At 47.0% G+C, this 15,430-nt stretch overlaps 2 protein-coding genes across 3 annotated transcripts; both read left to right on the top strand.

Moving 5' to 3' along the window:
• The first annotated feature begins 674 nt into the window (after nt 1-674).
• Nucleotides 675-5,254, top strand: LOC148399793 (PDZ and LIM domain protein 3-like). The gene is made up of 7 exons (XM_088374553.1): nt 675-832; nt 3,203-3,354; nt 3,422-3,506; nt 3,572-3,759; nt 4,346-4,473; nt 4,541-4,652; nt 4,939-5,254. The coding sequence occupies exons 1-7, from the start codon at nt 740-742 to the stop codon at nt 5,108-5,110; spliced, it is 930 nt and encodes a 309-aa protein (XP_088230679.1). The 5' UTR covers nt 675-739; the 3' UTR covers nt 5,111-5,254.
• A 497-nt stretch (nt 5,255-5,751) lies between these two features.
• LOC148399792 (C-type mannose receptor 2-like) lies at nt 5,752-15,430 on the top strand. Of its 2 annotated transcripts, XM_088373794.1 has the most exons (29): nt 5,752-6,073; nt 6,165-6,443; nt 6,994-7,193; nt 7,256-7,359; nt 7,444-7,565; nt 7,635-7,697; nt 7,769-7,927; nt 7,999-8,075; nt 8,404-8,521; nt 8,600-8,632; nt 8,700-8,870; nt 8,954-9,073; nt 9,144-9,254; nt 9,348-9,383; nt 9,456-9,590; nt 9,656-9,799; nt 9,927-10,058; nt 10,153-10,307; nt 10,613-10,736; nt 10,798-10,855; nt 10,925-10,991; nt 11,053-11,186; nt 11,261-11,304; nt 11,369-11,542; nt 11,614-11,768; nt 11,841-11,984; nt 12,272-12,360; nt 12,478-12,652; nt 12,712-15,430. In XM_088373794.1, the coding sequence occupies exons 2-29, from the start codon at nt 6,377-6,379 to the stop codon at nt 12,874-12,876; spliced, it is 3,276 nt and encodes a 1,091-aa protein (XP_088229920.1). In that variant the 5' UTR covers nt 5,752-6,073; nt 6,165-6,376; the 3' UTR covers nt 12,877-15,430. The 2 variants fall into 2 exon arrangements, with proteins under 2 accessions (XP_088229920.1, XP_088229921.1); XM_088373795.1 differs by lacking the exon at nt 5,752-6,073 and having other exon boundaries at nt 6,130-6,443.

Here is a 15,430-nt window from a genome sequence, read left to right as displayed (position 1 = left end):
ATCTTATCTCTTTTATTCTTCGATTATTTATGAGCCATTTTTTCTTTCTGCTGCTTTAAAGGCTTCTGCAATAACTTCATGGCAGTAAAGAATAGGTTTTAAAATAAAAAAGAGCATTACATTGACTGCTATGCTAAGGCTGTGACAAAGTGTATGATTAGTCTGTAGGAAAAGTCAATGCAGATGTTTTTCAGCATTAGCATTATGCAGATGCTATCCAGCATTAAGCTAGCGGACCGTGGCCAAAATAAACACAAGTAGGATCAATTCTATCTTAAGTTTTATGAAGTAATAAACTCCAAATCCAATGACATTAAGAAAATATCCCATAATGCAGTTTTTTAGATGGGTTGGATGAAAGGATGCTGGGCGGTCCTCCAAGGTGGTGCGGGGGGGGCCTGCGGGACCTCTGCATATGAGCGGGCAGACCAAAAAAGGAGTGGAGTCAAGAAGGGGGGCTGGAGGGGGAGCCACCAGGCTGTAAACTGTTTGGGGACGATTTTTGATGGGGGAGGAGGTGTGTGTGTGTGTGTGTGGGGGGGGGGGGGGGTACTGTCCTGAGAAGTATTCCGAACAAGAAATGCGAGTGCAGCGCAGCCAAAAACTGACCAATGGCGTTCCTTTTTGGGGGTTGGACCACGGCCTACCATCCCGGTCCACCCCCGACGGGTTCTTCCTTGATATCACTTCACTGTCAGACTCCCCTCAGTGTGTCGGGACGTCGCCGCTGAAAGGGGCCATGGCATTCAAGGTGGTCCTGAACGGGCCAGCCCCCTGGGGCTTCCGTCTGGTCGGTGGCAAAGACTTTGCCCAGCCACTCACCATCTCCAGGGTGAGTTTGTGATTTATTTATTCCATCTCATTTGTTCCATCTCCCAAAAAAAAAGTTCTTATGGTGGTTGGGGGGGAAGGGGTTGCTTTCAAAATGGGAGTGACTTTGCACCTGTGCCAGTGTGTTTGCTGTAAGCTTAGATACAAATAGCATCTTGTGTCATATATATATATATGTATATATGCAGTGGATATAAAAAGTCTACACACCCCTGAACAAATGCCACATTTTGATGCTTCAAGAATTTGGAACTAAGAAACACTTCCCCACCAAAATCTGAATTCCATTACAGTTATACGAGGGTGTGCAACAGCTTTATTGTTTTCTTCCAAATGAGTTGTATAGTTCCTATGTTACATGGTTGGTAGAGTTTTGTTTTATCTTGGTGTGGTAGTTTTATACCACAAGAACCTGACATTTGAACAGGGGTGTGTAGACTTTTTATATCCGCTGGATTACACACACAAGATTTTTTAGCACATGCGAGAGTTCCAATAAATGTTACCAGACACTGCGATGTAGTGTGTGTGGTGTGTGTGTGTGTGTGTGTGTGTGGACAGACTGATATTTACGGTACAATTTACAGATTCCTGGTGTCGGATTAATGTATCGGGTCCTTTTGAAGCAGGTCGATACTAGCCACTAGTACTCCAGGAAAACAAAAGAAAACTGACGTCGAATAAGTCTTCCTTGCCAGTAGTTGGCGCTCTACTGCTGCCTTTAGACACATTGGCAACTCATAATGTACTGTATGTCAGAAAGAAATTCAGGTCTTCGTTCAGAATGATCTGTCGGTTTTATTTGAAAAGTTATGTACCGTGAACACTGGTAGTATCGTTACTTGGTATCGATGCGTACTCGAGTAGATAGTCATACAAGTCTGAAAAAGTGGTAACAAACATCCCTACACCAAAAGAGATCATATTATCTCCAAACAACTACAGTGGCCCGCAAGGCTCTAAAAGCCAAGATGACCAAGAGATCTTTTTGGGAAGTGTTAAGACAACAAGTTGGTAAAACAAATACACGACACGAATAACGAAAGTTGAAAAGCACATTTGCAGCGTGCATGACATGTGAAGAGTGACACAAGAGCAGGAACATTACAACAATTTAGACGCGATTCGATCTACTAATCCATCACCAGTGCCTGAGTGCTATTCTTAGGAAAAGACATCAGGAACAACTGGAGCCATCATTACAAGGCCACTCTGTGTGTCTGTGCGTGTGCGTGCTTCCACTGCCATTTTAGGAGAGGAACATCACCTCTTGGTCTTTATGGGCTGCCAGTAGAATGTAAACACAAACGTTGGCTGTGTTTTGTTTTTTTTTTCTTTTATTCTTAAAGCGATATATACACACACACACATACACTTCGTGTGACATAGCAGACCTTCAAAATTTCGGATATTAACCGGGCAATACCAATGTTTTTATTTAAGGTTTTTTGGGGGTTTTTTTTTTACTTATTTGACAGAAAATTTGAACATTTCAACATAATTGCGTGACTGAATTTGAAAAATATATTTCTTTTGCGTTTCACCTGTACTGCTTATTTTCCTTTCCATGCAATACGGAAACATTATCAGCACATAAACATCTAAAAACATACATAAATATCTCCAGTGGATAGCCGTTAACATCCTCGTCAGTATGCAGTGGCGTTTATTTTGGCGACTCAAGTGATCCCGTGAGGAAACATCTGTTTATTTTTTTTGCCACATGCAAGCTCATGTTCACCAACTGTGTGCTAATTTTGGCGACATGACAGCGAGAACAAAGCCTCGAATATGTGTTGTTTGCATTTTCTCTAAGTCTCTGTCTTATACCAAAAAAGAACAATCCTGAAAATAAAAATTAAAATTTTCTCTATATGACAATAAATGTGTATTTATATTTCTATCGAACTGGTAGTGATTGATAATTAAATATTATCTGTGGAAATTTCTGTGGAAACCAAAAGTACTTTTTGCTAATTAAAAAATAGTTTGGGTGCATGAAGAGAATCCCCGCCCCCAAAAAAAGAAGAAACAAAAGATTAAAAAAAAAAAAAAGTGCTCATTTCTGACATTCCAAGCAGCAAAACATCTGATGCGTGCTGTAAATCAGCACTCCCATTTGGAATCCACTTTCAAGGTCTTATTTATAGTCACATGACCTCATTGTGTGGCTGTGTGTGCGCGCCTGTAGTAATGTAATAAGGTCACCCCAGAATGTTCTTTGGCAACCTTCAACTTGCTCTTCTGCGACCTCTCGTTCGCCTTCTCCCATCTGATAGCAGATCAGTCCAGGAAGCGCCAAAGCAGAAGTGTAAGAATGGATGAATAAGTGACGGAAGGATGCGCCACATGACCGCTCTCCTCTTCCTAGGTCACGCCTGGGAGCAAAGCGTCCGTGGCCAACCTTTGCGCCGGCGACCTGATCGTGGCCATTGAGGACTCATCCGCCGCCGACATGCTGCACTGCGACGCTCAGAACAAAATCAAACAGGCGACCAATCAGCTCACGCTCACCGTGGAAAGGTGAATGCAAATCTCTTCAAAATGTTTTCATCTTTTTATATTCCAACCATATTTGTGGTGTTCTTAGAGGCGGAGCTAAACTGTGGTCGCCGCTGGTGTCGGGAGACGGCAAAGTCAGCCCCTTTAAGGTCAACCTGGAAGCCGAACCGCAGGTTAGTAGTCGTACCCGAGTTGAACTGCTTCTGTCTGTCCGTTTCAACTTTGACCTTTGGCGCAGGAGTACAAGGCCATCGGCACGGCGCACAACCGGCGAGCTCAGCCCTTCGTGGCGGCGGCCAACATCGACGACACGCGTCAGGTGGTCAGCACCACCTATAACACACCTATTGGGCTCTACTCTTCTGGGAACATCCAGGACGCCATGGAGGGACAGATGAAAGGAATCGTCGCGCCCAAATCCGAAAGGTCAGTAGCGCCGTCATGTCGCTATGACAATATAAATATTCATCAAGCCAAGCTTGAGTCTTGCGTAACCTGATGACGAAGCAATAAATGCGTTGTTCCCGGCCATTTCCTGCTTAGACGGGCCGCGCCGAGTGAGTTTTTGTAGGTCAAGTGGAATGACTCATTGTTTGGTGCCTCACCTGTTATGCAAGGTACAATAAGTGAGGTGGTATTTTTTAGTAAATATATTTAAAAATAAATATTATATAAACATTTCCAAAAATTTGCAACAATTTTTAGCAATAAAAAAAAAAACAGTCTTTGCAAATCCAAAATTCAAATTTAAACACTTTTAGAAAACTGTTAACATATGCCCATCTCACCTTGAGAGATACACAACAGGTATTAAGCGGTTCGATATTGCTTGTTTTGTGCATTTCAGCTTTTTTTTTCCATTTTGCATCATTTTGTAAAATGCATTTTCTTTCTTTCATTAAATTGAATAAATCCATCTCTGGGGAGCGAAAGCGATACCTGAGCCAAATTGAATCGAATGGTAAACCCACTGAAGCAAATGGAATCAGCCTTGTGGCGCTCTTGCACGCAGCCCGAGGACGTTGGCTAACATCGAGGACTCGGACGTCTATCGCATGCTGCAGAAGGACCATGAGGAACCGGGAGAACCTCGACAGTCGGGATCCTTCAAGGCGCTGCAGGAATATGTCGAGAGCGACGGTCAGTTCACAACGACCCGAAATGTGGAATGCTGATGGAATGAGGTTCTGAGATACGGTTCCTGCAGGCACTAAGCCGATAGTGACCAGGACCGTTAAGGCGCCCACCACCAAACCCAGCGCTCCCACCGGAAACCTGCAGAAACTTCCCATCTGCGACAAGTGTGGAAACGGCATTGTGTAAGTGCATATTAACGTACCATCAAATTAGAATGCCAAATATAACAGGGACCAAAAACTGTGAAAATCTTTGAACGACTTGTAATTCTATACCATGCCACAAGATAGCGCAAGGCAGATTATAGACGACCAACATATCTGTTTCAAATGAGTGGGGTATTCATTTCCCAGTTGTATAGCTTGGAGTTGTTAAAAAAAAAAACAACCTTGGGAATTTTTATGTTTAAAATAAACCCAGTAAATTTAAATGCTGCTTTTTGCATTTTTTTTTTTTCTTTTTTCACAGTGGTACAGTGGTGAAGGCCCGCGACATGTTCCGCCACCCGACTTGCTTCGTGTGCGCCGACTGCGACGTCAATCTGAAGCAGAAGGGTTATTTCTTCGTGGAAGGCCAACTGTACTGCGAGACCCACGCCCGGGCCAGGAGCAGACCCCCACCCGAGAGTCACGACTTGTAGGGAAGGGACTCACCCACCGAGGGACACCGCCTGGTCACCGCTTTCCTGTCCAGCTAAATGACATCACTTCCTGTTCACCAATGTCCCCATTTCCAGTTTTTGATTCATCATTGAGCCAATAAAGACACCTCAGCCTACCAACAATCTTTATCTTTTATTATTTATATATATATATATATATATATATGTATATATATATATGTATATATATATATATATATATATATATATATATATATATATATATATATATATATATATACACATACATACATACATACACGCACACACAATTTTGTGTCCAGAGTCTATATAGGTATTGCTGTATTCAAATCATACTGGTCAAATTTCTGTTTTCCTTTGGTCAAATTATGTTATCTGTTTTTCTTGTGTCCACTTTTTTCTTCAAGGTATATGATGGTGAAATGAGAAACCAGGACGGAAAAGGATTCCTTGTTTGTCAGGACTTCGCTGCGACAACTTCCGCATTCCCCGTCACCTGACCCCTACTAACCAATCAGGTGCTAGCAGTTTTGGCGGTTGCAAGTGAATGAGTAAAAGTAGAAGTCATTTTCAAACGTAAATGTCGATATATATTTGAACAAATCAGCTTTGTTTTGATACATTTCTAAACCTTTGATTCAACTTAATTTTCATACATTTCTGAACCTTGCAGTGGTATATAGGTCGCACTATGTAGATTGCGTGTCTGGCATTGAAACTTTGGTTGTATTCGGGACAGGACTGGATCAGCGCAAATCTTTTTGCCACCAAAATTGCTCGCGCACTCTCCGCCTTCGTTGAAAGCCGTGATGAAAACGGGGCGAGCGAGGCGCCGCTCTCGGTCAAAGCTTTAAAATGACATCATAAAGTCCTGATCCACGGCTTGCGGGTGTTTTGTTAAAGGGCGACAGAAGCTGTTGCATGGGGCACCGCGCTCCGCTGCGTCACCTTTGAGCTTCGGTGCGTGACTGCGCGTGAGCTTACCTGCTCGACTTTATAAGCCGGCCAGGTACCCCTGACCCGCATCTACTCACCACTGGCCCATTTGCAGAGACCTGAATAATACCCGGCGCTGCTTCAGAGCCTTGATTCTCCTTCAACTTCAGTTTCGGCTTCAAGTTCTGCTCAACTTCAAGTTCTCCTTCAAGTCCCTCTTCTGTTTCATTTTCAGCTTCGACTTCAAGTTCTCCTTCAACTCCGTCTTCTGCTTAATTTTCTGCTTCAGATTCTGTCTGCGTGGGCCAGGCTGCCCGATTGGACATCATGAGCATCCCCACACTTGTGGTGGCTTTGACACTGACGTTGTGCGCCTGGATCACGCTTTGTGGAGGTAATTTGAATGTTTGAAGAGAAAAAAATAACAAGAATTGAAGGCGCCAATTTGGATAAAATAACTTGGAGGGGGGGAAAAGTAACGTTTGAAAGTGTGGCGCCTTCGGAGAGGCGTCGAGCGCAGCTAGCACCCGTGCACATTTTTTTCAATTTATTTTTTACCGTCTCAACTGTTCAGCGCTGCTACACAAAACAATGCTTCTACTCTGCAATGCTTTGCGGGAAAGACGATTCAAGTTGTCTGTTGCGTCCGACACGCACGAGCTCGTTCATATTTTTCTTCCGTTACTTTTTGTCGTCCTTCAATAAAAGGTAAAAGCGCCGCCGTGTTTTGGTTAAAAAAAAAGGCGCTCTAATAATAGGCAAATCGTGGGTGAGTTGACGAGCTTAACTTGAAAGTTTTTCTTTTGACACGCAGACACACACATTCGTAGCATCCGAGTGAGCACTTGTGAATGCGTTACTCCCCTGCGACCACGCGAGGGCGCCGTTTTCAGGCGCTGATGTGTCACACTGAACAGCCAGCCAAATGTGCCCTCCCTCGACAGACATTTCGTGCGATTCCGGATGGGAGGCGTTCGGCTCCAGCTGCTACAAGAAGATGTCGGCCACCAACGGTTGGCTGGGGGCCCGTTTACACTGCGCCCTGGAGGGCGGCGACCTGGTCTCCTTCAACTCATTGGCCGAGGAAGATTTTGTGAAGGGCAAAATGGGGAACGACCGGTTCTGGATCGGACTCGCCAACCTGGTGAGTTTAAATGTGAGGAGGGGCTGTGCTGGGTTGACAACCGCGATTGGTCTCCTCCGCAGGAATGCGGCCATAAGTTGTGTCGTCGAATGTCAGGCAAGGAGCCGAAATGGTCCGACGACACACCGCTGATCTACACCAACTGGGGTGCCGATCAAGCCGTAAAGTAAGAAAGTCACATTGTGGAGCAAGCTCGCGCAACAAAAGCCTGACCGACAGCATTGTTGTCGCTGCCCCCCAACCCCGACAGCACCGCATTGGAGTCCTGCGCCTACATCCAGCCATTAACGCTTCGCCAAGACCAGCGCGGCAAGTGGAGAACCGGCTTGTGCGAGTCCTCCCTGGCGTACATGTGCAAACGCTCGCCCGACGGTAAGCCGCTCGTCGTCGGTCATGTCGAGGAGAGGAGCGCCGCCCGTCACGTTGTCTTCCCGCATGCAGGTTGCCCGGACGGACAACCGTGCTCCAAGAAGGCCGACGGTTTGGCTCTCTCTCCGGTGCAAAGTGAGTGGCTTCTTTCTGCACCTTGGCCGCCCCGTCACAGGTTTCTCCTCAATGTTACTTTGGGCCTTCAGCTTCCGCCTGCGACCCCGGCGACTTGCTCCACGGCCCCTTTTGCTACCACTACTTTGAGGAGACAAAGAAAATGTGGCAGGCAGCTGAGGATGACTGCGTCCTGCGGGGAGGTCACCTGGCAAGCCTTCACTCACTCGAAGACGGCGAATGGATGCGTGGTGAGCACCAAGGCCCATCATCACGTTTTGGGTGCTCTTCTTGAATTAAAGCTGAGTTCTCCCTCTGCAAGCTCACCTACTCGCCAATCCTTGGCTGGGACTGCACAAAACATCGAATGGGTTTGAGTGGACTGACAAAACATCTTCAGTAAGTAACACCCACAGTAAGTTTGGGGCAAGAATAAAGTCCCAATGATGGTCACACACATCTGGTCCTCTGCATTGAAGCCATCCCTGTGTGATTTTAATACATCCCCTGGGGGAGTGGGGAGCGGTGCCGGGCTCAGTAATCATTTGGTGATCAAAAGCGAAGTGAAACGCTTACAAACTGTTCCGACCTTATTTTCAATGTTCCCCTTTCAGAAGAAACCTTTGGCCAAATTGCGAGATGATGACAGTAGTAGTAGAATGTTGTCGAGAGAGTGAGGGAAAGCATAAGGGCAATGCGCTGAGCACGTCACCAATGTCGTCCACAGGACTTCATCTTGTGGCACGAAGGTCATCCATACTCCGACAGGAACCACTGTCCTTTGTCGGAAACTGGACAGATCTTTTCCAGCCGCGATCTGATACGTGACTACATCTGTCAAAAAGGTGCGCAGGCCGCGCGCCGTCACCACCGGGCACTTTTTGATAACGCTCATGCTTGTTCTCATTTGCGCTTCCTCGCAGCCAAGTCCACCAGTCCTCCTCCACCGCTCCCAGGTGGGTCAGGGGCCGGCGGCACGCGTTTCCACCATCCGTGGAGATTCTCACCACTTGTGCCTTGCAGGCTGGAGCGACAAATGCGGCTGGGAGTGGCTGGACAACCCCGCCAACGACTTCTGCTACCTGATGAGAGGGAACGGGCTCAAAAGCTGGAAGGAGGCGCGCGACGACTGCAACCTCCACGATGCCCATCTGCTCACTATCATAGACTCTCACGAGCAGGCTTTTGTGCACGGTGTGTGTGTGTGTGTGTGCGCGCGCAGTCTTCATGTCCGCACTTGTGTTTTGGCGCTACCATGTGGTAACTTTGATCCAAAGGTCACAGCAAGGCCGTGCTCACCACTCCCTCCCTGTGGCTGGGCGCCGACGCCCCCTTCGCCGAGAGCGGCGGCCGGTGGGCCGACGGCTCCCCGTTCAGCTACGTCCACCTGAGCGCCGGTTTGTGGCGAGCCACGCTCATTTCCCCATTCAGGAACTTAGCGCTTAGTCTCAGTTGGCCCCCTTGCAGGTCACCATGGCGACAAAGTTGGGGGAGGCTGCCTTTCCTTTCTCATTGACAACGGCGACTGGGAATTTGACGTGTGCGAGATCAAGAGAGGCTACATCTGCAAGAGAAGAGGTAGGAGGGCGGGGCGGGGCGGGGCGGCGTGGGACGGGACGGGCCGCGACCCTTTATCTCAAGGCGTGCTGACGTTTGCCTTTGGTCTTGCAGCGGCGACAGCGCAACAGGCTCCGCTGCCTCACGCCGGTAAGAAATTGCCGCTTGCAAAGATGGTCCGCCAGAACTAATTAACCTGCCCTGCCTCCCGCCCGCCCGCAGGTTTCCTCAAGCAAGAGATATGTGAGAACGCCGACAACCGAGCCATTTGCCCCGAAGACAGAGTCATGCGCATCCAGTCGGCCTTCTACGGACGGAGGAGCAGCAACGTCTGCTCGGCCCAACGCGGCTCAGACGGTAGGAGGCCCCGCCGACTGTCGGCCGTCCTTTAGCCGACGTGTCAACTTGGTGCCCTCTCGCAGCCAAATGTACGGTGGAAGGTGCCCTCCTTCACTACAGGAAAGAGTGCGACAACTACCACCAGTGCCTCGTCAAGCCCATGAAGGAGGACCCCTGCCCCGAGGTCTCCAAATACCTCCAGATGGTCTACACCTGCGAAACGGACGGTAGGTGTCGTCTCGTCTATGACAAATGGATTGTTGTGTGCCGCGCTGCCTTTACTGCTGCGGGTGTGTCCATGCACAAAGCAGTTAAGCCTATGAGGTCCTGAATAACATTTTTCGTTGTCCAAAGAGTGTTTTCACAGTTTAGGCAACACCCAAGGCAGCCTGAAAAAGTTGAGGCTGAGAGCCTCCTCCTCATTGAGCGGCTTCGGGCCCGACAAGGCTTGCCTCAATGGGAAAAGCTGCTGGAAACCGTTGAAGCGTACGTGGAGAACTCTGACACCGCCACTCACACACTCACACACACACACACACGCACATGCGCGCACTATCTGGCTTCTCCTTCCTTCCCTCAGCTATAGACAGCTGGATCGAGGTGGACTTAGGCGAGATGAAAAAGGTGACCGGGATGGAGATCCAGATGTGTCCTTGGGCCTCCTCCAGGCACTGGTCCAGGTTTAAGATGACCCATAGTTTGGATGGCAAGGACTGGACCGACCACTCCCAGATCGTGAGTGGGCAGCCGTGGGCCAACTTTTTTTTTTCTCTTTTTCCTCTCTCCTCTCTCACTTCTCCTTTTCTCTTTCTCCCTCTCTTCTTTTCTCTTCCTCTCTTTTTCTCGTCGCTTCTCTTTTTCCTCTCTCCTTTTCTCTTTCTCCCTCTCTCCATTTCTCTTTCTCTCTTTTTCTTGCTCCGTCTATCTCCTGCCTCTTTCCCTTGCTCTCTTTCTCTCTTGTCCTCTTTCTCCATCTCTCTTCTGTCTGTCTCTGTCTCTCTCTCTCTCTCTCGCTCTCTCACACTTGTCTTTCTCGCCAGCTTTCCCCCGGAGCGACTCAGACCCTGATGGAGCCCGTGCTAGCCCAGTTCATCCGCATCCTGCCACTGGATCACCAATGGAACGTCGGCCTCCGCTTTGACGTCTTGGGATGCACGCTTGACAGTAAGCGAGCTGCCGGCGCCGCGCTCACCGTCAAAACCAACTGTGACTCTCGCGTCCGCAGATGTGATCGGCTGCGACGAGCAGTTCGTCAATGTCGCCTTGGACCAGCAGCCCACTACGTGAGTGGTCGCAGCGCGTCCGAGCTTTCCAATCAAGTGCCAGTCTCGCAACGGCCGTGTCGTCCGCAGGGTCTTCTGTCCGCCGGGTTGCGCCAAGTTGGACCCCCAAGTCTACGGCACGTGGGTGTACAAAGAGGTACGTGACGGCGCCGCCCGCCGCTCGCCCTCCTCTGACGCGGCGCTTTGCGTGAGCGCAGGAGTCTCACATCTGCGCCGCCGCCATTCACGCCGGCGTCGTCGCTGACAAGACTGGAGGAAAGTGCATCTTGCTGAAAGCGCCGGCGCAGAAGATCTTCAAAGCATCCGAACAGAACGGAATCCCCTCCAAACAGTGAGTGGCCCGCTATCAGCGCGCGCTCTGATGACAGACGCCGGCTTAACGCGAGCGCCGGCGTCCATCCGCAGATTGAACCAAGACGGGCCTTTGACGTTCACGTTTGCCGACGGAGGTGAGTTGCCGAAGCGCCGTGGCGTCAAACGTGTGCGTGACACCTGGTGACGTCTCATGGGCAGAGATGAGATGCTTGGGACCTGAGTGGGAGGAGTTTGCCGGCTTTTGCTACAGCATTTTTGAGGACAAGAAGACCTGGGCCGACGCTCAGCACGCCTGCGGGACTTTTGGCGCCCAGCTGGTGTCCGTGGGTTCCCTAGTGGAGCAGGAGTGGCTGAAGACGACTTTGTACTTTGGTACGCTGCCTCGCCTCGCCTCGCCTCGCCTCGTATGTTCAGAGATGTGATGTCTCGCCCTTCCTCTGCAGATGACAGCGACACGTGGACCGGACTCAATGACCTGGCTGTTCCCGGCATGTTCATGTGGTCAGACCACCGCCCTGTGACCTGGACCTTCTGGGCTGCCGGAGAGCCCAACAACGAGCTCCCCTTGGACGACAACTGCGTGGCGGCGGCTTACCAGGTGAGCTTGCAGGCATGCACGGTTACGCCCCCACCGGCAGCCACCCACACGCCCACCCCCTTTGTCTTTCAGACGGGACGCTGGATGCGGATGTTGTGCACGCAGCTCAATCGCTTTGTGTGCAAGATGCCCAAAGCGCATTACGCCATCGCCGCTGGAGAGCCCGAGACGGAAAGCGACGATTCCAAGGCCTTGTCCATGGCGTCGACCGGAACTGTGAGTGGCACGCAAACGCTTTAGCCCAGGGTTGTCAAACTCCTTTTTATCGCGGGCCACTTTGTCCTTGCGGCATCCCTCAGAGGACCGTATTTTATATGACAGTTATTGTTCAAATGACTACGGAAAGGATGAATAAACACAACATTGGTTTTGGCAAAAATCATGGGAGTTGACATGTCGGGCCTGATTTGGGAGTTTGACGCCTACGCTTGAGCCGCTTGCTTCTTGATCTTGTGGCCAAATGCGTGGATTGCAATATATACCGTTGCGTATGCCCAATGCAGTGCAAAGACCTTCTCCTGGAAATGATCAAAGGTCTTCAGGTGGGAAGTACCATCACCATCAAAGGGCAGGGCAACGAGAAGGCCAAGAGGTACACCAGGGTAAAGAAGGCAATCGTTTGGGCAAAGCGCCAACGCCTGTGTGTGTGTGTCTGCGTGTGTGTGCGTGTGTGTGTGTGTGTGTGTGTGTGTGTGTGTGTCGCTCGCAGCTTCCAAGCCAGCTTGCTCAACGCCGACGACCAAACCATCCTGCAGCTCAAGCTGGACGCCGAGACCCAAACCGTCACGCTGAGCTCCCAACTGGACAGTGACCAGGACCAGCAGCAGCAGCTAAACCAGCTGCGCGTTGCCCGTATCCCCCTGCAACCTGGAGTGGACTTCAAGGTAACGCTCCATGCCGCGCACTCGCCAGCGCCCCCCGCCTAATTGCCTCTCTCGTTCAGATCGTCATCAGCTGCAACCAGCACGTCTTCCGCGTTTTGGCCGGGGGCCACCGGCTGCACTACGCCTACCAGCGCGACGTCCGACTGGCAGACATCAGGCTGCTGCGACTGCATGGCGACGTGTCGCTGAAGGTCGTCCGCCTGGCGACGGCGCCGCCCGTCTGAGCCACAAAAACTACGACAACCCAACAGCGGCGGTCTCGTACCGTGCGCTGCCCGATAAGCTAAGTTTGTGCATGTTTTCTTGACACCTCAAAGCACTTACTGACGTTCAGGAGAAAAGCGAGTGAGGAGAAAAAAAAAAGAAAAAAAATTACAGCAGCTATTCAGTTAACCAACTTAGAAAAAAAAAAAAAAGGTATTCCTTTTGTGTTATACAATATCTATATATGTATAAAGTATCTATGTATCTATCCACCGCCGCCATGTGGAGCTTATGGCTCCTAAAAAAAAATGTTTTTGAGTGACCTGTTTCACTCAAACAGTTGTTGGAATATCTATCTACACGGTGGCAGTAGATAGAATTCCAAATTTTGAATTCCAAATTTTGAATTATAATTATATCTCTATATATACAAAGTATCTATCTATATATCCGCCGCCGCCGTCTGGGGCTTATGGCACCTAAAAAAAAAAATAAAAAAAATAAAAAAATTACAGCAGCGATCCAGTTAACCAACTGCAAAAAAATCTAGAAAAAAAATGGTAATCCTTTTGTGTTATACAATATTGATATATGTATAAAGTATCTATGTATCTATCCACCGCCGCCATCTGGAGCTTATGGCTCCTAAAAAAAAAAAATTTTTGAGTGCCCTGTTTTGAATTCTACCTTTTGAATTATAATCATATATCTATATATAAAGTGGATATCTATCCACTGCCACCATCTGGGGCTCATGGCTCCTAAAAAAAATGTCTTTGAGTGCCCTGTTTTGAATTCTACATTTTGCATTATAATTATATCTCTATATATACAAAGTATCTATCTATATATCCGCCGCCGCCGTCTGGGGCTAAAAAAATTTAAAAAATTACAGCAGCTATCCAGTTAACCAACCGCAAAAAAATCTAGAAAAAAAAATTCCTTTTGTGTTATACAATATCTATATATGTATAAGTATCTATCCACCGCCGCCATCTGGAGAAAAATGTTTTTGAGTGCCCTGTTTTGAATTCTAGTCTGGGGCTTATGGCTCCTAAAAAAAAACAAAAAATTGAGTGCCCTGTTTTGAATTCTACATTTTGAATTATAATTATATCTCTATATATACAAAGTATCTATCTATATATCCGCCGCCGCCGTCTGGGGCTTATGGCCCCTAAAAAAAAAAAATTAAAAAAATTATAGCAGCTATCCAGTTAATCAACTGCAAAAAAAATCTAGGAAAAAAAATGGTATTCCTTTTGTGTTATACAATATCTATATATGTATAAGTATCCACCGCCGAGAGATTTGAGTGCCCTGTTTTGAATTCTACCTTTTGAATTATAATCATGTATCTATACATAAAGTAAATATCTATCCACTGCCACCATCTGGGGAAAAAATTGAGTGCCCTGTTTTGAATTCTACATTTTGAATTATAATTATATCTCTATATATACAAAGTATCTATCTATATATCCGCCGCCGCCGTCTGGGGCTTATGGCCCCTTAAAAAAAAAAATTACAGCAGCTATCCAGTTAACCAACTGCAAAAAAATCTAGAAAAAAAAATGGTATTCCTTTTGTGTTATACAATATCTATATATGTATAAGTATCTATGTATCTATCCACTGCCGCCATCTGGAGAAAAATGTTTTTGAGTGCCCTGTTTTGAATTCTACCTTTTGAATTATAATCATATAGCTATATATGGGGCTTATGGCTCCTAAAAAAAAAAATGTCTTTGAGTGCTCTGTTTTGAATTCTACATTTTGAATTATAATTATATCTATATATACAAAGTATCTATCTATATATCCGCCGCCGAAAAAAAAAAAAAAAAAAAAAATTACAGCAGCTATCCAGTTAACCAACTGCAAAAAAATCTAGAAAAAAAATGGTATTCCTTTTGTGTTATACAATATCTATATATGTATAAGTATCTATGTATCTATCCACTGCCGCCATCTGGAGAAAAATGTTGAATTCTACCTTTTGAATTATAATCATATATCTATATATGGGGCTTAGGGCTCCTAAAAAAAAAAAAAAAAAAAAAAAATGTCTTTGAGTGCCCCGTTTTGAATTCTACATTTTGAATTATAATTATATCTCTATATATACAAAGTATCTATATATCCGCCGCCGCCGTCTGGGGCTTATGGCCCCTAAAAAAAAAAAAAAAAAAATTACAGCAGCTATCCAGTTAACCAACTGCAAAATAATCTAGAAAAAAAAAATGGTATTCCTTTTGTGTTATACAATATCTATGTATGTATAAGTATCTATGTATCTATCCATGACTCCTAAAAAAAATGTTTTTGTTGAATTCTACCTTTTGAATTAGAATTATATATCTGTATATAAAGTAAATATCTATCCACTGCCACCGTCCGGGGCTCCTAAAAACGGCCGCCGCCGTCTGGGGCTTATGGCCCATTGAGTGTATTCTATTTAATCGAGGTTTGGCTAGAAGCAGTGTTTGTCCCTTTGTTTGACCCTTGACCTTTGTTTATGATGTACTCCAATGTTATGATTATAAGTGTGTTCAATAAAATTGCAAAGACAAA

This window comes from Syngnathus floridae, chromosome 4 (assembly GCF_059516105.1).
Source record: "Syngnathus floridae isolate MCC-2025c chromosome 4, RoL_Sflo_1.0, whole genome shotgun sequence".
Taxonomy (NCBI): domain Eukaryota; kingdom Metazoa; phylum Chordata; class Actinopteri; order Syngnathiformes; family Syngnathidae; genus Syngnathus; species Syngnathus floridae.
This window is presented reverse-complemented; position numbering and strand designations above follow the sequence as displayed.

What these genes read in the sequence shown, in the direction of transcription:
- LOC148399792 (XM_088373794.1), top strand. Translation starts at nt 6,377, where the DNA reads ATGAGCATCCCCACACTTGTGGTGGCTTTGACACTGACGTTGTGCGCC. An exon ending in GTTCACGTTTGCCGACGGAG is followed by an intron (nt 11,305 to 11,368) that starts GTGAGTTGCCGA and finishes TCTCATGGGCAG; the next exon opens with AGATGAGATGCTTGGGACCT. An exon ending in GGCAACGAGAAGGCCAAGAG is followed by an intron (nt 12,361 to 12,477) that starts GTACACCAGGGT and finishes TGTCGCTCGCAG; the next exon opens with CTTCCAAGCCAGCTTGCTCA.
- LOC148399793 (XM_088374553.1), top strand. Translation starts at nt 740, where the DNA reads ATGGCATTCAAGGTGGTCCTGAACGGGCCAGCCCCCTGGGGCTTCCGT. An exon ending in CTCACGCTCACCGTGGAAAG is followed by an intron (nt 3,355 to 3,421) that starts GTGAATGCAAAT and finishes TGGTGTTCTTAG; the next exon opens with AGGCGGAGCTAAACTGTGGT. An exon ending in ACCTGGAAGCCGAACCGCAG is followed by an intron (nt 3,507 to 3,571) that starts GTTAGTAGTCGT and finishes CCTTTGGCGCAG; the next exon opens with GAGTACAAGGCCATCGGCAC.